The sequence below is a fragment of the Coccinella septempunctata genome, chromosome 6 (genome assembly GCF_907165205.1).
Source record: "Coccinella septempunctata chromosome 6, icCocSept1.1, whole genome shotgun sequence".
NCBI classification, from domain to species: Eukaryota; Metazoa; Arthropoda; class Insecta; order Coleoptera; family Coccinellidae; genus Coccinella; species Coccinella septempunctata.
Window position 1 is genome coordinate 27,230,618 of NC_058194.1, and position 25,113 is coordinate 27,255,730.

The following is a 25,113-nucleotide window of genomic DNA, read 5'->3' on the forward strand; positions in this document are numbered from 1 at the left end:
GAGAAAAATTGCTGAAAAATGGATCCCCAAATGTTTGAATGTTGACCAAGAGCGTGCAAGGGTAGAAGCATCGCGTTCGATCTGTGCCCGATTTGAAAACGATATAGACTTCTTAAACCGAATTGTTACTACGGATGAGACTGGGGTACATTTCTATGATCCAGAAACAAAGCAACAATCGATCGAATGGCGACACTCTAGTTCTCCAAGACCTAAGAAGTTTCGTGTCCAAAAATCTGCTGGAAAAGTTCTTGCTTCAGTTTTTTGGGATTGCCATGGAGTAATCATGATTGATTTTTTGGATAAGGGTAGAACAATAACCGGAGATTACTATTCGACACTACTGACTACTCTACGGGAAAAAATTGAAGAGAAAAGATGCGGAAAGCTATCCAAAGGTGTTTTGTTTTTGCAGGACAAAGCCTCTGTATTTTGTTTACAATGTTACCATGCAAAAAATTCAGGATTTAGGGTTTGAATTACTAGAACACTCCCCTTATTCACCAGATTTGGCTCCATCCGACTATCATCTCTTTCCTCAACTGAAAAAAAGTTTAAAAAGTATTAAATCTTCTTCCAACGAGGAGGTAACAAAAGCTGTGGAGGTCTGGTTTGCATAGCAAGAAGAAACTTTTTTTTTGAAAAGTCTTAAGACGTTGCAAGTTCGCTGTAATAAATGTATTCAATTAAGAGGAGAATATGTTGTGCAATAAAATATTTCGACATTGAAATTTTGTTTGGTTCTATAGTAGGCTAAGAATTTTTCAATATATCCTCGTATATTCCTCGTATTATTTTTTTTCATGTTATATTATGAAATCCATTTTTTTGAAATCCTTTCTGTTCTTATGGTACTGAACAAGTCCGAGTAAGAATTCAAGATCACGATGTTACCTATACGTGAAATGAATTATAGCAACCAAGGACTGAATAACTTATGTCTTCGTTACATGAAAGATATAGCCCGCATCCAGGCTCGCTCATTAGGTAAACAAAGAGCATATTCATAATTTTATATCAATTTCACCTTCCTGTTGGAACACTTTTGCGCGCCAGTAGGTATACACGACCAGGTAACCAGGGGGGAGAGAGACACGTAACGTAACCGTTTACTGCTCAGGGCTCACGAGTTTAGAGCTTGGAATTCCATTCCATTACTTACTTGTCAGACGGATAGTTCGTCGAGTCTAACCGCCTTCATTGTCCTCCTAAGTTCAAACAAATAAAGCGCAGGCATATTTTGTGTACACACACATAAGGTTTTAAAAAGTTTTTGGTGAAGTGATCCATGGATTTTGTGCCTCGTTTTGTTGACTGGGTCAAACTGTTGGGGTGGTCGATGTGTAGGTACTCAGAGATGTAATACGAACGATCATTAAACTCTGTACCCTGTGGGTTTGCACCCCGCACCTGGCTCTTTGTCACTGGGGGAGCTTTCCTCATTTCCTGAAATGAAGTACAACACCATCAGCGGTTCGAGCTTGTCTAGCGATGGGAGGAAGTCGACTTTGACAATTTATGCCGATTTGGACATACAGGATAAGAGCAAGGTGAGTTTTTCACAGAAAACTGGTGGTGAATTCGTACAATTTTCCCTGAAAATTGATTGAATTCATGTACTCACTTATGAGCAAAAGACGATGACAGCATTCATTTCTATTTTTGGAAATTACTACATATATCATTTCCATTCAAAAAAGTACTGTAACTAAATCAGCTGTGTCATCTATACATATCGATGAATCTTTGGAATGTAGCACCAAAAAATTTTTAATTCCACCTGAGGTTTCGAGCCATGTTTATTTCCAAAAACTAATTAAAAATGTTTTTTTGATACAAAAACCGTGTCGTCGAGTATCCTCCCAGCTTTTGGATTGGATCTACTCATGTTTAGGGTTGAAAATATAAGTCCAAATTTGTATTACCCAATATAAATTTATTATATACATCTGAAAATACCAGCAATTTTTTTCTTCACATTTCGATTCGGAATAGTTCGAGTTAGGACACATTTTATGAATAGGAACTTTGTGTAAAATATCTATGCACTATTATAAAGTCCACTGGAGACCAGTATGAATGGAATAATTTCATTTAACAATCATAAATGGTGGTGAAAATATGCACCAATGGTTCATCCAATTTCATTTAGTTTCAGAATGATATATTATTCAGTCAATATACATTTTACCTATCTGCAGTAACTCAAACGTAAAATCCATTAACTTCCTTATCATATATGCATTAGCCAAATTATGTAAAATAGGAGTTAAAAACTCCTACACTTAAAAAGTGTAACTTACTGAAACTGTAATGAATCTAAATTTATCGCACTTCGACTTCAGACAACTTTTCATAGCACAATAGAGTATGGAATGTGTATAAACTTGACCGAAGATAGATTTATTCTAACCGAACAGATTTCTTAAAAATAACACATTATTCGATCATAAGAGACTATCATTAGTAAAAGTATAAGTCAAAGTTTAACACTAATTCGATATCCCCTAATAAAAAGCTTCTTTTCCCTCGAATATAATGAAATCGAACAAGAGGTGTTAAACTAGCCGACTGAGCCCAGAAGGAGGTTTTTATTACCTGAGGGTTTTCTCAACTATTTCAAATCAATAGTAAACCTACCTGATATCGACCACAGCTAATCTTAACTATCAGCTGATTCCTCTAAAATAACTTGAAAATTTTTTGAATATATTCTTAACCAGCGGTTAGCTGGATAGGTCAAAATTATTTTTTCATTCTCTTATGAGAGATAAGATGAAATCTTCCATATTATTCGTTTCTATATCAGATTCTTTAAATATCTTATCAAAAATCTGCAATTTATATCCTGAAGTTCTTCATTTTGTCTGAAATTATTTGTAACATAAATAGGTGATATTGTTTTCCCTTTCTACAACTTTTTTCGTCATATGAAACAGGCAGAAAATTCGATTTTTTTCTTTTTATGATGCTAAGGCTACAAGGAGGAAGGGAATATGAATTTATAAGCCCTGGGTAATAATTTCCTAGTATTTCACTATCTCATCTCATCTTATCTTCAAACAAACTCAACAGCATATTATCTCTGCCAAATATTGATTATTTCGTTGTTTCCCAGTTGTTTATTGTTCTTTTGTGCATGAAATAATGTGTTCTCGACCATTTTATTCAGTCTATTGACAAATAACCATTATAATTATAATCCACATATGATTTACACGTTGAAAACTGTGTAATTTGTAATGTCCAAAGAAATATTATTACATATTTAAGATCAAGGGTATTTCAATCAATTTAACTATAAAAAAAAGTCATATGGCAGACTATTCTCGAAAATGAAAAGAAGTTGAGATTTTTTTTAATTGAAGAGTATCGAATTGTATCCAACAACCTCCTATTGTGATGGCAAAACCACCAGACTAGTAAAAAAATCATCACAGTGTAAATTATGTAATTAAGTCTAGGAAATCTGGTTCACAATCTGAACCCTTTAGAGAAATCCAATTGAATTGTGGTTCTTGGAATTGTCTCGTCGCTTTCCTAAGTATTCCCTTGAGAACTTGATTTCAATCGATATTTAACGTTGCATATGTTGAGCGTATTCATTCCTGGAATAAAACTGGTTATGAAAAACTGCAAAAAGAAAAATGCATGCCATTTTCCTAGTAAAAAAAGTACAGACCAAAAAATAAAAATTAAAAATATATGATATTCGTTGTTGGTGAATTTGAAATTGATTTCAATTTGAAATTATCATTATTTTGAGTGCAAAAAACAGTAAAAACATGCCTCTGTATAACATTTGAATAGTGCTCTTCGAATCATTCGAAAACTTTGACACACAAAAGAAATTTTTACATTTCCAATTGGCTAGTATCGATAAAAATTTGATTTTGAGTAGCTAATATACTTCCTGAACAATTTTCTGTCCATTACTTTTTATCACTCAGTGATATATCCCCCCAGTTATGAGATTTCAATGTTCAGACTAAAATGTAAGAAGACTTACAAGGCCGGATGAGAAGGAACCTGATACGAAAAGTATTTCATGTTGGTATTCGACTCAACATATGGCTGAAGGTGAACCCTCTGTGTATAAGAGCTTTCAGATGTTCCACCCGTTGGTTTTAATGCCCAGGAAAGCAGACATGAAAGGATTAATTCAGAGTGTGCTATTAAATTTTTCATCATAAACACTGAAACTATTATGCATTTTCATGCCGCATCCAAATGAAGAACGGTGAAACAAGCCAAGCGTGAATTACAATTTTTGCTCCTCAACTTTCGTCAGTCACAAGTTGGTGTTTTATAGAATGTCGACAACGCAGTAAATTTACCACAGAGGTCAAGGATTTGGAACTTCTTCCCATCTCCAAAAAATTCCAAACACCTACATTCTGTTGCTGTAAAGTTTCGTTCTGTGACATTTCATGAAAACATTTCGAATATTCTATGGTTTTCAGTTTCCTTCGCCTGTCCTCCTTAAAATCGCACTGAATTTAGAAAATTTTATCTATGATCACTTTCCTTCAAAAGTCTGTGAACTTGAAGCCCTCAACTGAAGTGTCAGATATTCGAATTTTTATTGTGGGTACATCACACAGTTAATTCACTATAAAAGTCAGAAGTTCAAAAACCTAACCTGAATTTCCCTTATTGCAATTCCCTATGGAATGCGAAAAATAATCACGGAAATTTTCAAGCGTTTTTTATCCGACCCAGAGCTCAAGATTAGATCATGCGGATATAATATCTACTAATCTCCGATGAATCATCATAACGACGAAATAAAAATATAAATAATACATATACGGTCTTCTATGTTGCATCCATCAGATGAAGTATGCATGGCATGTAGGCATGAAGAGCAGTAATTGACTAGAATGAAGAAACTTGTTCGGTTCAGATGTTTGATGATCATTGGAGCTAATTGACATGGGGGCAATGTGAACATTTTGTTTTAATTATGTCCGCTGGATGGGATCAGTTGAGCAAATGGATGATTACTGAAAAAGTTCAAAGGATAACGCTAATATTCTCTCATGTCAACCAATATCAAGGGGTTGACCTTCGAAAAATTGTCAGATTTATAACTAGAAGAGTTGCTCTTTCAGAATATGTATCACATTTAAATTTACGATAACTTTCCTGCAAGATAAATTACTCTAAAGATGATCTTCGAAAACTTCCTAAAAAGTTGGGCTCAGTTAATATAATAAAACTTCCTCAAGACCGAGCGGTTGTGCCGAGATGACTGAAATTCTTAGGTTTATATGTAGAAGAGTTGCTCTTTCAGAATATGTACCACATTTAGATCTACGATAACTTTCCTGCAAGATAAATTACTCTAAAGATGATCTTCGAAAACTTCCTAAAAAGATGGGCTCAGTTAAAACTTCCCCAAGACCGAGCGGTGGTGCCGAGATGACTGAAATTCTTAGATTTAAATGCAGAAGAGTTGCTCTTTCAGAATATGTATTACATTTATATCTGCGATGATTTTCCTGGAAAATACTCTACTCCACAGTTGACCTTCGAAAAATTCCCAAAAAGATGGGTTAAGTTGAAACTTCCTCAAGACCGAACGGTTGTGCCAAAATGAATGAAATTGTCAGATTTATAACTAAAAGAGGTGCTCTTTCAGAATATGTATCACATTTAAATCTACGATAACTTTCCTGGAAGATAAATTACTCTAAAGACGACCTTCGAAAAACTCCCAAAAAGTTGGGTTCAGTTAAAACTTCCTCAATACCGAACGGTTGTGCCGAAATGGACTAAGTTCTCAGATTTATAACTAGAAGAGTTGCTCTTTCAGAATATGTATCACATTTAGATCTACGATAATTTTTCTGGAAGATACGAAGTTGACCTTCGAAAAATTCCCAAAAAGCTGAGGTCAGTTAAAAATCCATCAAGTCGAGGGTACCTTCCATAGTTCCTACGAAGAACTGTTACTGTGTATTGTGATTTTTTGACATCTCATTTTCTCATATTTTGTCTTTTTAGTAAATATTCTCTGTCCTTTTCAGTAGATATTCTAATTTTGCTGTTTGTAGCGAGGTTGGGGTTAATTTTGATTCAAAAAACAAAAAACAGGGTAGGGTTTATTCTGATCGAACATTTTATTGAAAATAAGTTCCGAACTAGTAAAAATATATTTTGGACTCAACAAATGACCCAAATCGATTGTTGTTCATTCCTCAAACTTCACAGCTTTTTTTTGCGGAAGAATATATATAGGAGCAAGTTAGAAAGGTACAAATATCGCACAGCTTGCTAGGAGTGTAATGGAAGCAAGCAATAGACAATTCCCTATTCCTTCAGCGAACCTTTTCTTACATCTAACACAATAGGAAGGTCAGTCAACAAAAGAGTGTTCGAATATTCAACAGTCTTTGAAGATCACGCCATTCACCTCATTCTTCAGGCAACTTCAGGTCTTCGATTATTCACGTTTGGGGACATTCTTCGATTTCTTATTAACATTTATCTGAGAAGTGCTTGGTTTTCTTGATAATTAATGGTAATCGCTGGATTCGGTCGACCGTTTCCTCTGAAACGATGTGGATGTGGCAAGCAATGTAACGATAAAAATGTACATAATATCCACAAATATCAACAATGCAAATGAGCTGTTGCGGTTAATGGTTCTTAACGCATTATGATGGTTAACGATTGCGGCATTGTTATTTTAGCAATAGGTATAGCAAGATTCATTTTCATTCACTCTGCACATCAAAGAATAATGTGTCATACTTGACCAAGTGATATTAAAATAAGAACACCCAGAAATGATCTTTGATGTACACAAAAATTAGTAGGTCAGAGTGTAAGAATTATCAGTAAGAAGTTTCACATTCACGAGTCGTTCACTAGTCAGATGACAATGGCGGATGATATACAGGGCGAGTCTTTGACTCGTAAACATATTTCAACAGCAGTTCACAAATTTTCAATTTTCCGTTTTTCATAAACGTCTAGGGTAGTATTGACCACAAATACAAATGTATTGGTGTGAAACTTTTGCAGTATAATGATACTTTTTCATCAACAAGTCTTCATCTAATGAGGAGAGCTAATTTGTTTGCAGCATAATGAGTGAAGAATATTCTGATAAGTTTTATCTACAACAATGATTGAAATACAACAAACCATTATAATCCTAAACTGAAAAGTTATGATGAATCTGTACATCATTGATGTTACTCTTTCGGAAACTTTGTTCAAGAAACCCCACCAAACTGTAGGTTTTATTATTACGTATTGTTTCATGAAAAACATGTGACTCATCTATAGAACAGCGATAATTTTAATTCTATTCATTCTATCGGGATTTCATAGGACTGATGCAAATTTTATGTAGATTATTGTCTTTATGTCGTACTATATTGTTAGAAATGAAACTCAAGAATTCCAAACTTAATTATTTATTTTCGTAAACACAAGAAATATCGAGCGGCTGGTACATCCGAGCACGAAGGGATCTTCAAATCGAATTGCCTGAGTACCACAGCTTCAAATCTCGGCTGTCGTATATGTTTACGTTTACTCAGCGCTTATCCCCTTTGACCGGCAGCGGCTCACCATATTCGTGTATTCGATTTCTTACACGGCCTTCCTGACAACTGCGACGCTCTCGACGCATTTTTCTCCAGAAGACCTATCTGTGAAAAAGAAATATTATTTTTTCTTTCACCTGGCTCAACCACTCACGGGACTGAGACCCAGAGACATTTGTATGTCTCAGTGATAATCTCGATCATCACTCTGCTCTTATCAAATTATACTCGTAAATACCTCAGCTATCAATCAGCTGTACCACTTGCTGGTCAGAGTCTCACATAATCAAAATTATATCTGTAATGACCTCAGCCATTACCCTGCTCTATCACTTACGTTACAGAGACAGACAAATATCGAAATTACACCTGTAAAGACATCAGTCATTTCTCAGCTCTACCACTAACGGGACAGAGACTGACAAAAATCAAAATTATACCTGTAATGACCTCAGCCATCACTCAGCTCTACCACCAAGGGTACAGAGACTGACAAAAATCAAAATTATACCTGTAATGACCTCAGCCATCACTCAGCTCTACCAATAAGGGTACAGAGACTGACAAACATCAATCAAAATTATACCTGTAATGACCTCGGCCATCACCCAGCTCTACCACTAACGGGACAGAGACTGACAAAATCAAAATTGTACCTGTAATGACCTCAGCCATCACTCAGCTCTACCACTAAGGGTACAGAGACTGACAAAAATCAAGATCATACCTGTAATGACCTCGGCCATCACCCAGCTCTACCACTAAGGGTGCAGAGACTGACAAAAATCAAAATTGTACCTGTAATGACCTCAGCCATCACTCAGCTCTACCACTAAGGGTACAGAGACTGACAAAATCAAAATTGTACCTGTAATGACCTCAGCCATCACTCAGCTCTACCACTAACGGGACAGAGACTGACAAAATCAAAATTGTACCTGTAATGACCTCAGCCATCTCTCAGCTCTACCACTAACGGGACAGAGACTGACAAAAATTAAAATTTTACCAATTGTAGCTGTAATGACCTCGGCCATTACTCAGCTCTACCACTAACGGGACAGAGACTGACAATGCAATAACAGCATTAATGTTTCTACACTAACCTTCTTTTTCAACTGAGTCACTTTCTGACTCCAGAAAATCCAATACTTCATTCATGTCAACATTCAAAGCCCATTGTGTAGGCCATCGTCTGAGCTGCTCCTTGGCTGCTTTCGTCACGATGTTCGTGCCAACCTTCTTAATTTCATAGCGTCCATTATCCAGGCAGTTCACCACCTCGTATGGACCCAGAAACTCATAATCGCTTTTACTAATGTGCATCTGAGAATCACGGTGCATCAGCACAAAGTCACCAGGCGAGTACTGAACGTTATCTCTTCTTCTCTTATTAACATCGTTCAGATCACGTGTCGAGGACAATTTTTCTGCTACTCGCTACTCGGTTTCTTATTGAAGACAGATCCTTTGACACATTTTTCAATAACGCCTGTATCAATGGTGTCGAACTTTGGATTCCCAAGAGTAATTGCAGTGGAGTCGAATTAGTTGATTTCTGCACAGTTGTGTTAAGAACAAGCTGGATTTTCCATAAACCACTCGGCCATTCTGCCTTTACTCGAGTTTCAATTCTCAATAAATTCCTAATGGTTCTCATATAGCGTTCCACCTGTCCATTTCCTCTGTGTATGTCTGGCGTAACATAATGATGCTCGATATTCCAATTCTCCAGATACTTTGGAAAAGTTGTATTCTTGAACGACGTAGCGGCATCCATTATAACTCGTTTAGGGGTTCCAAATAATGATAACACAGTTTCTAATTTTTCGCGAGTTTCTGCAGTGGTCACACTTTTCATTGGCATCAAAATACAATATTTCGTAAAACTATCAACGATAACCAAAATGTGCTTGTAACCGTCAGTAGACACAGGTAATGGTCCTAAACAATCCAAATGTAAGGTGTGAAATGGTTCTTTGGGAATCTCTACTGGATGTACAAAACCTTGTAGTGGTCCTGTTCTTGTCTTTTTTACTGCACATATTACACAATGCCTAACATAACATTTGATGAAGTGTCTCATTCGTGGAAACCAAAAATTTGCAGCTATCGACTGGTACGTTTTATCATCGCCGATATGACACTGCTCGTCATGGAAGATACGGAGTAACCCTAAGCGACTTTGTCTAGGAACAAACTACTGCAGATTCATTGTTCCATCTGGGTTGTGGTGCTTGTGGTACAACATTCCATCCTTTTCAGTGTATTGGTTAGAGTCGAGATCTCCATTCCTTAGCTGTTCCAACATGTTTTGAACTTCCTCGTTTCCCTTCTGTTCAATGTAAGCCCAGTTATTATGCGAAACTCGACGTATTGTGTTAACAGGATTTCTGCTCAGATAATCCACATGTGGAAGGTTGCTTCCTTTACGGTACTTTATCTCAAAATCGAAATCTTGAAGGTAAACCCACCAACGGGCTATTCGAGGAATAAGATCCTTTTTAGTAGCTGTTGCCTTAACGGAATTGCAATCTGTGACTATGGTGAATTTGATCCCAAGCAAATAAGTTCGAAAGTGTTTGAGTGCTTGCACTATTGCCAGAGTTTCTAACTCGTATGAGTGATACTTCGATTCACTGTCTGTTGTCCTTTTACTAAAGTAAGCTACAACCTTTGGCTGGTTTTCATGTTTTTGTATAAGTATGGCACCATATCCAATACTGCTAGCATCGGTGTGCAGCTCTGTGGGTGCTTCTGGATCATAAACAACGAGCAGAGGCCTTGATGTCAGATGATCAATGACATATTTTCTTGCTTCCTCCTGCTCTTCTCCCCATTGAAAGGGAATTCCTTGTTTCGTCAGGCGAGTTATACATGCCGTTTTACTAGCGAATTCTGGGACAAATTTCCTGAAATACCCTGCTAGACCCATAAATTGACGAATTTGCTTGACATTTGTTGGAATTGGCGATTTCATTAGCGCTTCGACCTTGGCTTTCCCTGGTCTTAAACCTTCACCTGATATTTCTCTCCCAAGGTATTCTAAGCTTGGTTGCAGGAAGTGGCATTTTTTTATGTTCAGAGAGAAACCAGCAGAACTAAGTGCTTCCAGGACGCGTCTTAAGTTGGTAAGCCCTTCTTCCGGGGTGGCACTAGGAATGAGAATATCGTCCACATAAACTAATGCAATAGTATCTTTCAAATTTCCAAGGGCTCGATTGACAGCCTTCTGGAATACAGCCGGTGCATTGGTTAGACCGAAGGGCATACGAAGGTATTCGAAATGACCATCAGGTGTCACAAAAGCAGTCTTCGGAATGGATTCTTCATGTATCGGTATTTGGTGGAAACCGGAAGCCATATCCAAAGATGTGAAATAACATCCTTTTCCTAACCTATCCAACTGATCCTCAATTAATGGCATGGGAAATCGATCTTTAATAGTAATTCGGTTAAGTTCACGATAGTCGACGCACATTCTGAAGGATGTATCCTTTTTTCTCACCAATAGTATTGGACTTGCAAAGGGTGATTCACTAGGACGTATAATGTTGTTCGCCATCAAATCGTTTGTGATTTCACGAACAGCTTCCCTTTCGGTAGCGGATAGTCGATAAGGATTACGAGCAACTACAGTATCTTCTGATAGGCGTATCTGAACACTCACATTGTTTACCGCGCCTACTTTATTTCCAGTTGTTATCATGCCACTAAAATCTCGAAGAATAATTTGGAGATCATCCAGGTACTCAGCAGGTACATCAATCTCAGTTATTTCAGAATCGAAACTCTCAGAAATCCGGTTGATTCCAGGCAACTAACGACGTACGATGCGCGATCCTTCATGATCCGTAATGGTAACAAGACTCTGATCTTCGAAAATATTACGTCCAATCAAAACATCGTAATCAAGACTCTTAGCAGATACAAAAACGTAAGTAACTGGAATATTCACATCAGAGATGTTTGTGAAACCAACGAATTTTTTTGTTGCTTCAATGGTTACATTACTAAGTCCTTTCAGAATTATATTACATCCGGTTACTTTATTTTGGAATAAATGAGTGTACTTGTCTGAAATAAGAGAAAGGTCAGCCCCAGTATCAATTAAGGCCCAAAATTGATGACCATCGATGGAAATCTTTGTTGATCCGGCAGGTTTCCCTGTGGAACACAAGTTGATATTACGACGTTTTTCGATGGCAGCTTTCGTAAAACAATTTGAAATATTGTGACCCTTCTTAGCACAAAAACTACAACTTTCGTGATTTTGAGATGTACTAGGAACACCTTGGTCATTTACAGGGAAACTTTTGTTATCTGGTTGAAATTTGTTGTCTTTAACACGACAATTTGCTTGAACATGTCCCATTTTACCACATTGGTAACACTTCTTAGAAATTTTGAAACTGCTTCCTTTCTTGTCGGAAAAAGGATATTTTCTTTTGAGAGATGACTCATAACCAATCATTCGTTGCTGTCCATCGTTATAGCGCGAAGGTTTAACGAACGATGACAAGAAAACTAACAACTCGGAAATAGTGCGACAGTTAGCATTCATTGCGGCATTTCGTATCTCAAGCTCTGAAATTCCATAAACAATCAATTCTACTCGATGTCCTTCACTCCAGTTAGCGCGTATTATTTAATAAAGCTGACTTCTCATGCACATAAGTTTCATAAGTGTTTACACAAGCACTTGAGAATTTAACTGCCTCTTCCAACATACGGCCAAGATTCCTTTTCGGAGGAAATGCTTCGATGAAATCGATACGGAAAGTAGCCCAGTCTCTGTTGTCGGGATTCCAACGTTCAAACCATCTTTTCGCTTCATTCAATAAAAATCGACCAATCCTTGCCAAGGTTTGAACATCAGACCACCCTACTTCATGCTTAATAGTCTCAACATAACTCACCCATTTATTCGATTCATTAATTTCGGGTTTGAAATACGGTAAATCTACCTGTTCACCAGATCTCTGCGATTGTAGAACTTTGACTAACTCCGCCAGTAAGCTTTGAGTCGAATCGCCATCCGATGATGCCATTTTTTTTTTTCACTTGTCTTGTAAACACACAGTCCAGGATAAAATTTCAGGATACGACGTAATAACCACTCAGTATTCGTAAATGTCCATAAAAGCTCGAAAGCAGTCTTAGTAATTATCGTTTTTGTACCAATACAACAACACAAGTCACAAAATAACAGTTCACTATGAACGATAGGCACAATCCCACTTCTGATGTTAGAAATGAAACTCAAGAATTCCAAACTTAATTATTTATTTTCGTAAACACAAGAAATATCGAGCGGCTGGTACATCCGAGCACGAAGGGATCTTCAAATCGAATTGCCTGAGTACCACAGCTTCAAATCTCGGCTGTCGTATATGTTTACGTTTACTCAGCGCTTATCCCCTTTGACCGGCAGCGGCTCACCATATTCGTGTATTCGATTTCTTACAATATGAAGTCCAAGGTCTTGAAGATGAAGTTAACTTGTTGTTTTCCATTGCACCTTCAATGACATTAAACATGAGCCAGTTTTCCATTTGCTGGTTCTGATTCCAAAACTGCTTCGAATTGATACGAAAAGAATCATCATTTTTTCCTTATTGACAATAAAATTTAGAATCATTTTGGTATTCACCAATATAAATTTTACTGGAGAATAGATTCGTCCGTGAATTCATAAGGATTAATTGGATAAACACGCTTCTTTCATAACCTTTCAAAATACATGCGGAAAAATCGAAATTTGTTGTTATTAATGTGGAAATCCAATATGTCGTCACATTGAATAAAATTCCAATGAACGCTCCATTTCCAAATTTGTTCAACATTGAATGGAAATGTTTGTCCATCGCCCCCAAGCAAAGTGAATCGATTCTCACTATCGCGAAGTTTCATACATACGAACCTAACATTGACCTTTCTTCTTATTGACACTTTCGATGAAATTCGAACTATAATATGATTCATTCATATCGGTCGAAGAACCAACTGCGGTCCCGTTAATGCTTATTAAATTAGAATTGTTGTAAATAGAGTGAGTCATTAGGGAATATCGTTCTTACTGGTTTCTGAACTCTTATCACTCATTAGTTCATTGGGCACAGCGGATGCAGCTTAAGAATTTCATCATAAAGTGTTGGGTTTCAGTGATCGGAACTGCTTGAAGATAATAAACGTCCGGTTATAAAAATGCAGACGAGATTTCAGTACATTCGATTGAAGAGACCTGGTCAAAGGTTGAAGGAAGGGAAATTCCATACCAAGGTAAAAATTGGATAAAAATTATATCTTTGCAGAAAGACAGAGAAACATACAAAGGTTTTATGACTCTTGTACTGACTACTTGAAACATAACTGTTTTTCCTTTAATCCCATAAAGAATACACAGAGTGAAAAGTAACGCACAATATATCTTCTGTATTTACTATTTTGTTGTAATTTTCATTTCAAATTACGTAACTTTTCATGTATAATTGAAGAGTTTATCATGTACCATTCACCCTAAGTTTTCGTGCCAAAAATGGATGGACCTTTTGTTTGTTATTTCGTCATTGATGAACTTCCTTATCAACCCTTATCCCTTATTTATAATGGTATTTCAAGGGTCAAACTCAATAGAGTAGAATCATTACAATTTTATGTATTTTGACTATTTTGAGGTCAATGACAAAGACTTTAGAAGTGTTATCGAAAACATGTGCATTAATTTTTACTCACTGCATTCCGAATGTTTACTAAAGTATCAATTAATCAATTTGTTTTGAATTAAACCGAAACATAATAATGCAGATTTTTGCCTGAGGAAAAAAATTGTAAAAATGTATCTGACAAACTCTAGCTTCACTCCTCCACATCTAAAGAAGTGGAAACCACAATCGTGAAGTCAGGAGTTTCGTGTGCCTCTGTTCATAACTAGTGCGGTCTATCATCCAGGCACTGAACAAGTCCAACGCTGCTCAAAAAATTATTTTCCCAAAGTGTCGAAGAATTTCCGAGAAATTTTCTGGGTAGGTTGGGGTTTCAGAGTTCAGGTCATCTGAAGTTTTTCTTGAACGTTTCCACTCACACTACATTTCCAACTTTGGTCATAAAATCGAGAAAATGTATACACACCTCATATACATCAGGAGTTAGGGGGTAGATTGATTGTTTTGTGACCTGGTGGAATATGCTATCGACACCAACATTTTTGCGTTCAGACAGCTACACTGGACTCATAAATCGTCTGCATTAACTATCGAATCGCCCCAATTCTGACTGTCTTCTGGCAATAGGTGATCTACAAAATATCGACACGAATTGTGTGCCTTAAATATCAAGTGAAAGTTCGTATCGTTGCTGCTTGGCGTTATTACCTACATTCTTGCCTTTGTGTTATCGCTTCCACAAATTCTTGTCGACTTTTTTGGTACGAAACGAAGGTCTAACCTTCACCACATCGGATCCTGGTGATGAAATGTGCGAAAAACATGTGCAAAGTCGATGCGATTGCATGTTCGAGGCTTAGAATGACTTCCAAGAAATTTAGGGCGTCAAGAATGACGAGAATGCGAAATAGGAGTAATGAATGCAAAAATATAAGGTGGCGCACATAAAACAATCCACTCTGAGTGTTTCCCATAGAAGGAAATCTTTTGGAAAACGTCTTGATAGGGCGGAACGTACTGAAGGACCAGAAATCTTTTTGTTCATGAATTCACGAAAAAAAATGATACCCTCAGCATTGCTTGGCAAAAAAACATCTCAACTGTCCAATAAGGACTGGCTGAACATTATGCAGTCTGATATTCTTTCATTGTGAGCAAATATTCACCAGTTACACAATCACTGGAAATGGTTCATGTATCATACAGCTCACTTTCGATTGCGTTTTGGTTTCGCCAACTTATTCCTGCAAATCCGTAGACAAAGTTTACTTTATTATTTTGTATCGAGGTCAGTTTGCACGTTACTACTTTTAGTGGTCGCTGAGATAACCAATCTATGCATTTACTTCGATCACTTAGCAGGACCGTAACTGACACAAGTTGTTATTGGGTTATCTTGCCTATTCTCTTTCTCTAAAGACTGTATTGGTGTTTTAACAAGTTCAAGAATTTCTTTGAAAGGTTGGAGTGAAAAAAGAAATCTGTATTTCATTAAATTTGGATTACTAATACAGCATTTTTGTTCATTCTCGGTACTTTTTCGACAAGGTAGTACAACCAGCTCAGGGTGGCAAATTAGAAGCTATAATAACATGAAAGAGTGATTTTCAGCCACAGTCATAACCAATGTTATTATTATTACCGTCTAATTTTATGATTCTAAGACGAATTCCTCTTAAAAATGCTCTATCTGATACGTCCCTGTATTAATCTTGTTGTAGTCCTTGAGGTTTTCATACTCTAGTCATATATGACAACTGGACAAGGTAAAATTAACGTATTTACCTGACCTAATTTTCTCTAGGAACTGAGAATACGACTGAGTTGAATGCAAATAGTATCAGTGTAGTGGGTGATACAAGAAAAGGTATCATGTTTTGTTCATCGTTTCGGTATGAATTTATTCATCAGAAAGTCATCATGAATCATGTCGGATTTGATATATTCTAATAAATATAAATTCATCGTCGAGTACTATTTATGTGATGTTGGGTTTACGCAGAGTTCCTAAGGAATAAGACCTAAGAAAGGAACCAGTTTGTGGTGCAGGTTTTTGGTTTCTTAGGTTTCTTGGGTGTTTTTTCCATAATTTTATTCTCATATTAAAAAAATGCCGCCGTATTTATTGGAAATATTGTCCAAACGGACTCAAACAATCAAAGATTTTCCACAATGATGCTGAAGGCTCAATGAATGCTGAATTGTGTGAAATAAAGTGAAATCCTGAAGGACATCAGTTGAAAAAAATAAAAAACAACAATGACTCCATATACCGTATGCCATACGCGTATGAGTCATATTTCTTATCTGAGACTCATCGTTATATTTATCTACTTCATCCAATATTCTAGCATATATTAAAAGTAGATTGTATGGAAATTACTTTATCAAATAATAAGCGATTTGAATGTGAGATACTTAGGGCTCTTAATTTTTCTTGTCCTTTTAAAAAAATTTTTGGAAATATGATGATCTATAGCTTGAATTGAGGATATTTCATGGGGTTATGTTTTTTGTGCATAATTCCCTATCGTTGATTTTTCCCATTTGCATACCTTTCACCATTTGCACATTATTTTTATTTCGAGATCACGATCACTTCACAGAATTATACCCAGCATACCGCATAGTCGATGGAGGTAGAACAACATTCTTGAGATTTCTGGAGCTCTTATACTGGCTCAGATGGCATGCGTCGTATCCTTGACCGATAATGCGAGTTAGTTTCGGTGTTCCGCTGATAGACCCCGTGGTTAATTTCTAAAATAATCGAAAACGCGATTTTGACCTGCTCCAAAGTCATAATCTCTACGAAAATTGGTTCTATTATCGTCTTAAACGCTCGAAAGAACAAAAAGTCCAGAATTCATGGGAAATGCGAGCTTTTCGTCCAAAACCGTTTATTAAGGGTCCTACAACCCTTAAAAGTGGCCAAACGATGATAGGTTTCTCTATGTAGCTTCTGAAATGGTACCACAATATATCCAACTGTTGTATATAATTTTAGGGTATCAAAACTCTGTATATCTTCTACTTAGATTCTACTGATTTCCCTGGGGTGGTTTTCAAGGGGTTAGTTAACTTTCTAGACCTCTTTTTTTGTAACCAGCTTTTTTAGATAATAAGTTCGACTGCTAGTGTATTTCCTTCTCACTTTTCTATAGGTCCTTTTACTCCCTTCAAGAATAGGCATCTTGAATTTGGAAAATGATAAACATTCACTATTCAGTCGAAATAATATGAATGAATCATTTTACCATCATAAAACCGATCCAGGTTTTCAATAGGAATGTCCAGATTGCAATAAGTAGGTACTTCTCTACTACTTTCTACTCAGATGTCGTTTAATATAAGCATGAATTTTCACCAGTGCCATTAACAGGATATGTGTGAAATTTATTGGAAACCGTAGGCTAATTTTTCAATTACAAGATTATAGATAGTTTTCACTTTCTATAAATAACGCGTTATCTACGAGACCACCTAATTATCATCGTGGAATGTATTCGAAAATTGATAACTGAGAATATGGGAGATATTACCTACATAACCTAAGGCTATAGGAGGAAGACTTGATTGCAGTTAGTCGAAAGCTCATAAGGTTCAATGAATTTGAGCCTCGATCTTGGTGTATGTTCATGTTGAAAGTTGGCAGACTGCACTAGAAAACTAAAGCCTCCCCCAAATGCAGTTCAATTAACACAAAATTTAACATATTCAACGCAGTAAAAAAACATGTTTTTGTATGAGACTCAAATAGATATCAACTGATGTCTTACCACCTCTGAAACCACCAAAATAATCTGCCATTATGAGACATTAACATCCAAAGCTATTCTTCCAATTGGATTAATCATATTTCATGAATCGTGCAATAGTTATTGCCTGTGATGAAAATATTTCACATAGTAATCCTGTATAGTTATGATGATTATAGCTCATGTTTCAATAATTGAATAGAGATCGACGATTTCTGCAGATTATGCAGAATATAGGTAGTTGTATCCGGTAGTACGAATCAAATTTATAATTGCAATTCGGAGAAAACGTAGATAATCCGCTTTCTTAATGAATTCAATTCCTGTTTGTAGTCTATATTGAACACCTCCATATTCCTCGTACCAATATATTATTTATAACAAGGTCAACTCCTACGATATTCAAATGAGTTGTGGTATATCTAGGATTATTTCCACTCAAAATTTATCATTACTTTATCTCTTATCTCTTCTACAACACGCGATGTATTTTGTAAAAAGGATCTTGTAATGAATGATAAATCTACAAGTTTGATCAGAATTTTGGAATAAGTAGGTTATGATGAAATTATCCATTTACAAGTAACAGAGGCATCGACTTCTTTTTCTTGGGATGAGTGTAATGGAAAAAATAATTCATGATACACAAAATTGAATACTCTATCACTTTCTATAACATATATAGCACAAAGAGTTTGATGAGTTTACTTTTGAAAGTAGCATTTGCATTACATTCTTTTTCAAGGGTGTAGTTATAAAAGAAATAAAGCTCCTTTAGTTGAAGGTGCTGTTCTATACAATACCGCGACGTGGCGAAAGTCACTTAATCTCTAATATAAACAAGAAGCTATATAAAAAACGAAAGCATAGAATTAAACGAATACCTACACCTACATACCCATAAAACTACCGAAAAAAGTATTGCCAAATGTAAAATTTACTAACTTTTTCATATTAAAAACGTCATATACAGGGAAGGTAATAAGTAACGTGCGTCACATTTTACTCACTCCTATATTCTGAAAATAAATAGGAGCATATACCTAGTAAGAGGAAAAGTAAAACAAATTTAAATACAAAATAATTTTTTTTTCTTATTTTCAGGATGCAAGCATGGAAACAGAAGTGGCCAAACTGAAGGAGGAGCTTTTACAAGCGCAGACCGCCCTGGACAAACAGACCAGACGCTGCAGGCAACTGGTTGGCGAATTCACCAGAAAACTTCAAGAGAAAGAATCTCAATACGAACACGAAAAATCACTGAGGGAGGATCAACTCGCCAAGCTGCTCAGAGCCCTTCTACTAGTAGAGGCCCGATTGAGGCAAGAACAGAAGCTCATTACCCATCAATTAAGGGAAAAAGATTTCATCATACAGAAGCAGAGTAACGACCTGAAAAAGTTGTTGTCTGGACAGTACTGCAAGAGCTGCAGCCAAGTCTACAATTCCAGCGCGAATTTGGAGAGTTTGGACAGCAGTTCCGAGTACATCATAACTGATTACCAAGAATCCAACTTCGGTTCGTTGGATAGCAGTAGCGAACTATACGCCACTTTATCGGATAAGGAATCGAGCTCTAACAAGAGTCACCTGTTGGACGATTCTGGTTCTCTCGAAACCAACTCGTCGGATTTGAACACAAAACGTAGATACCAGAAGAATCGAGGGAAAGATTCCCTGGAAAGGAAGATAAGGAAATTCCCCCACAGAAAAAGCGTCGGAACATATTTCGAGGTACTGAAACTTCGTAACGACAATACAAGCCCTTATTCGAATGAGGACAACACCAGCAATGATTACGACAATTTCGATTCTCTTCCACCTGAAAGTGTAGCAGATCACATGAGCGTGATTTCCAGAGATAGTGAAAGCTCTTATCAGTACGAGCTAATCGAGAAAAACGACAGTTCTTACAGCAACGACCAAGATGTAGACTTACTAAACAACCTATCCCTTTCCGAAAGTAACATAACAGTAATACACGCCCCTAAAAAAGCTGACAACGAGGATATCTCCACTCAAAAAACGACGGGGACAAACGAAAACCACAACGAAAATAAACTGTCCGAGTCCATCCAAGTCTTCGATACTGAAGGAGAATCCAACGACAAGTGGTACGTAAACGCAAGCGATCAAGAGGACGAGCAACAGAAGAATGTATACAGGAACAACCCAGTCTTGGAATGCGTCAACCAAATCCTTCTTCAGAACATCAATGACAGCTTGAATTCACCACCGAAAACCCCAAATGTCGAGAGGAAAGCAACCAAAAATAAGAGGGTGAAATTCAGCGACGAAAGGATAATGATAAGCGAGGACCAGACGTTGACTCAAGAAAACGTGTTGAGCAATTATTACGAAACTCCCGTACACAAGGTGCCCAATTTCTACGAAACGCCCCAGAGCATCTATAGCAACGACTACGAGCAGATTTTAAGCAGATGCAGCGAAACGTTTTCATCTACATCGGACATAACGCAAGAGCAAAAAGAGGAGATTGCCATTTCGGAAAACAACGAGAACGTTTTGAGGAAGAACAAAATTTTGAGGGTACCTCCCGCCCTTCCACCAAAGCCTTCCAATTTACTATCCAAGTACAAAATACAAAACAACGTGACAAATCTGTTGAATTCTAAAGGTAGTGATACGATAAGTCTGGATTCAGAACCGGATTATTGTTCTATATCAGAACTAAACCTGCCAGAAAATAGAGTCATACCTAAGAAGATTCAAGTGGTGGTTGAGATAAATCCAAGCGCTCCAATCGAAACTGAAAATCAGACTGATTCACCTAAAGAAAAATCTCAAAAGAACGAGTATGATCCCGTAGAAAACAACGAAATGATACTGAAGAATATAGAAAAAGTCACGATACAAGTCGCTAAACAAACACCAATCTGCAATGACGATTCCTACACCTCCCAAAAATCACCCAGCAAACTGTGCCAAGAGATACCAAAACTTCCGCAAGTCTCAGAAATAATAATCCCAGAAGACAGCGACAAAGAGAAAGAAGACAGTATGATAACCCAAGATAACTACGTCAAAAACAACTCTCAAATGCTGAAGATTAGAAATACAACTCCAAAACGAAGGCCTATAAGCATGGGATCCACAGTTTCCTCCCTCATAATGGGTTTCAACAACAGAGAGCTCATGTACGAACTCAATAACAAAAAACCCGTTTCTGTAAGTCCGCCGAAAAAAATTTTCTCCAGCTTCGAAAACTTGCACTTGAAAAGCCCAACTTACAGTCCAAAGGCCGAAATAGACAACAAAAGTCAGAATGATTACAATCTCATACAAAATTTCGAAGAATTCAAACTTGACGATTGCGAAATCGAAGAATATATAGTGCCGGACTCTGAAAGTAACGAAAATAACGAAAATACAGATGACATTTCTTCGATAGTCAAGTCGGAGGAGAATATGGGGTTGGTTAGAACTGTAGAAGGGAAGGGAAAATCAGATGAAGATATATCCATCCCCAGTTTGAACAGAAAATCTTTAGAGTTGTTAAGGAAGCATCTGCTAATTCAAAAAGATGAAAACGAAACGAAAGATAACAAATCAACAAAGAAAAATAACGAACCTACATATGAACACTTCTTGGAGTGTACTGGACTGAGTTCGAAATCTATTTTAACACCTTCTAGAGTAGCAACAACCCACAAGACAGTCTTGAAACCGAGAGATATAAAATTTAGATCTAGAACCAAAACGTACAGTTTTTTTGATACAGCTAGCTTAAGTAGTGGACCCGAACCTTTCGTTTAAGTTTTTCATTTCGCAAAACGAAACTGCATTATGAAAACCTTATCCTAAACGACGTATAATAACTATTTTATCCGTATGTTCGTAGTCAGTATTATCATTCAATTTGAAAGTCATGTACAGTAGATAAGTTGTTTTATGTATGTTTCATTTGTTCGTACTGAAGTCGTATACTAAGAAGGAAGATAATGTTGAACTTCCATATAATTTTTTATTCCTATATAACTTATTCACTCACATTAAATTTTTTTAACAGACAGGCTGTATTATTTATTTTATCTTTACGTTGTTATTTGGTTGGTGAGCTCTAATTGGAAATGGTTTATCAAAAGATTCCAAACCCTTCTTTCAGTACATTGATATCAGTAATGATTTATGTCCATTTGCAGAGACATAGCAATATTAACGTTATAAAGGCATACTTATTTTCCTGATTTCTGTAGCAGTTACCACAGCAATATGATTAGTTAGTCATTAGTAATAAATCACTTAAATAAAGTGTGACTTAACGTTAAACCTGCCCTAAAAAAGTCGGTGCAAACGTATAGTGGTATACGATTTTCACAAAACACAGTACAGTTACAGTTGCATCTTCAGGTGGGTGAATGTGAAGAGTTTACCTTGATTGAAGATATATTCTCCTATTTTTTACACATATATTCTGCAGACAACAGAATAATAATTCCAATATCTACTTTTCGTATATGGCTAAATTTTAAAATTTACCTCGAAATCAATTCTTTTACACTAAATATAGATTTTATTAATTCGTGGTATATTCAAAAAGATAAAGAAGTTTGCGAATTGGGAATTGAAGAAATTTTTATATATCGGCATGTACTTGAAGTAAACCTTCAGTTTTATTATTGTTGGTGTAGAGGAAACGACAATTTTTATTTATAAATTGTGATCTGATTACAGGCATAATTTTATTAAATGTGGTGTAAGCGCCATGTCACCTTCATTTGTTTCACCATAGCGCCATCTATTTGCAATATTTTGAAACACTTTTAATAGTGGCGACAATAAGGACAATGGTATCGATATAATGTAGTAAGTTTCTCGAACCAATCCTGATTTTTTTTGACTTGGAAAAACATCCAATAATGAGCCACAAGAATTGAATACGGATAAAATTATCACTGTCTAAATTTGGAAACATTGAAAAAAACAGCGGTGCAAATAAGGGAGAACCAAATTCCGATGACAATAAAGCTTCAACTTCATTGGATGATAAAATTTCGAGGACATCAGTTAAAATATTTTTTTCGTGTTGAATCACTGTTCTACAAAGGTAGACAGCGAGCACATCAAAAAATTTGATCAGATTCCGTGAATACATCAGGACCGGAGCAGTGGCGATTTTTCGATTTTATTTTAGAATTTATTTTCATTCTGTAGAGAAAGATGTCGCAATGAGAGGTATCTACTAAATGAAAGAACTGAAATAGAATCAAGATCTTATTCAATTGATTAAAATACATTCTCCAACTTCAAATAAAAATACACATATAAATTTATTTTATACAGTATCTAATATAAAAAATAGGGTAACATAGGTTATGAGAAATTATCGGAAGATTTATGGCTAAATATATTACAAAGTCTTTGGTTATACTAGCCATCGTATTTTCGAACAAGGTAACAAAAATAAAAAATAACGAATAAAAAAAATACATATGGCACATTTCTTCAATCTAATAAATCATATGTACAGTCAAATAAACAAAATATGAAAATTAAGGAAAAAATAATAAACATTTACATATATTCTTATGTACAGAATAAACCTATACATATAATTTTCATATAGCATCATCTTAGGTAAAATTTATACGTCTTTAATATCAATATATTGTATATTATAGTAATTAATAAGGGGAAATTCTCACGGTCTCACTGAGATTTTTTAAATAAATGCTACATTATCTTCAATAACATTAGCAGTATATATATATTTGTTTTTTATCAAATGGCTACATTTTATTGTCAACAAATCCTATACATTAGCTCATTACACTGGAAACAACATATTAGGTACATAATTTGGAATGATTCATTAATAAAATACTCTAAAAAAATGTTCAACCAACTTACTGACTGCTTATGTGATTTCTTAGGAATAAAAAATGCTATAAAATTTAGGATAACTGACTTGCACCATTTGTTCATTGTATTGTTTAAGACATCAGCACTATGTATTGTCATGTTACCTCAAAATATTGTGGCTCTCAACTGTTGCCTAAATTATTGTACTCTACCTGAACAGAGGTCTGTTTAGGTATTCACGCTTTTTTTTTAACTTTTAGTCGATGTTATGAAACCTAATATTTACATCACACAAATTTACAGTTAACTTTTTCAGTATATGGCTCGGCCCTTACGCTAATAATATTTATAGCACATTTTCCATATATTTTCATTTTGATACAAAAATAAGAATTTCATGAACATTTCAAATTGATTAATGGCTACAAAATTGTCGCGTTACGTGAGTCGTTTGAATAAAATGAAATATAGTCATAATGAAATGAGGCAATGATGAATAAAAATTGCGGAATTGAGACAAAAGTGAATGTGTATGGTTAATTACCAGTGAAAAGTGTGATGTTTAGGAAGTGAATTTTGCAGTTTTGTAGCGATTAATGATTTGTCGCGAAAATTTTTTCAAATAATGATTGCACATACTACTACTTCACATTGATGAAATATTGCCTTTGTGCCCCTGCTACTAAAATACTAACACCACCTAGATTGATGAGTGGTGGAAGACATTTGATTCTCTGGCACTGTTGAAACCGAATACATTTTGAGTATTTTGATACAGGTACCACAGACAATTTATGTACATATCAAAAATAAGGAATATTTCGAAAAAATAACAAAAATAAAAATTATTCTTTGAACAACTCAAAAATAGTTGAGAATTTCACTCTAAAACAAAAGTCTGAGCATCGAATTGCACATTTAATATTACATATTACGATTGAAAGCTGGCATAGTCTGAGAAAAAAATAGATTCACAACTTTGCCAATTGAGTTTCTTTGAATAGTTGATACTAACTACATAATATATACACACCTACCAATTAACATCAATTGTTTTCAAGAACAATAAAGTGAGGCTGGTAGTTGAATCCAACTTAGGAATTGTCAGTTTATTCTCTGTATGGCTTACAGTATGAAAACCTATGGTTCATATGTTGGCTGTATGACCCTGAGTGAGAAAACCGCTTAAGACATTTTGTACATTGGAATGGTTTCTCACCACTATGGAGACGTTTGTGTTCTGTCAAATGGTGTTTATGTTTGAAGGCCTTTGTACATTCATCACATTTGTGGGGTCTCTGACCT

The 25,113-nt window shown here is 35.8% G+C and overlaps 2 protein-coding genes across 7 annotated transcripts in view; one reads left to right on the forward strand and one right to left on the reverse strand.

The window, feature by feature from the left end:
• The first annotated feature begins 1,067 nt into the window (after positions 1-1,067).
• Positions 1,068-22,016, forward strand: LOC123315068. 2 transcript variants are annotated; one of them, XM_044900623.1, is made up of 2 exons: positions 1,068-1,550; positions 19,090-22,016. In XM_044900623.1, the coding sequence occupies exons 1-2, from the start codon at positions 1,452-1,454 to the stop codon at positions 21,760-21,762; spliced, it is 2,772 nt and encodes a 923-aa protein (XP_044756558.1). In that variant the 5' UTR covers positions 1,068-1,451; the 3' UTR covers positions 21,763-22,016. The 2 variants fall into 2 exon arrangements, with proteins under 2 accessions (XP_044756558.1, XP_044756559.1); XM_044900624.1 differs by lacking the exon at positions 1,068-1,550 and adding an exon at positions 13,674-13,844.
• A 1,191-nt stretch (positions 22,017-23,207) lies between these two features.
• The window catches only part of LOC123314797 (zinc finger protein 1), a 346,820-nt gene continuing 344,914 nt past the window's right edge, over positions 23,208-25,113 (reverse strand). For all 5 annotated transcript variants that reach the window (XM_044900155.1, XM_044900154.1, XM_044900158.1 and 2 more), the window contains one exon: positions 23,208-25,111. In XM_044900155.1, coding sequence (XP_044756090.1) covers positions 24,918-25,111 — 194 coding nt within the window. In that variant the 3' untranslated portion in view covers positions 23,208-24,917. The remainder of the gene's footprint in view (positions 25,112-25,113) is intronic.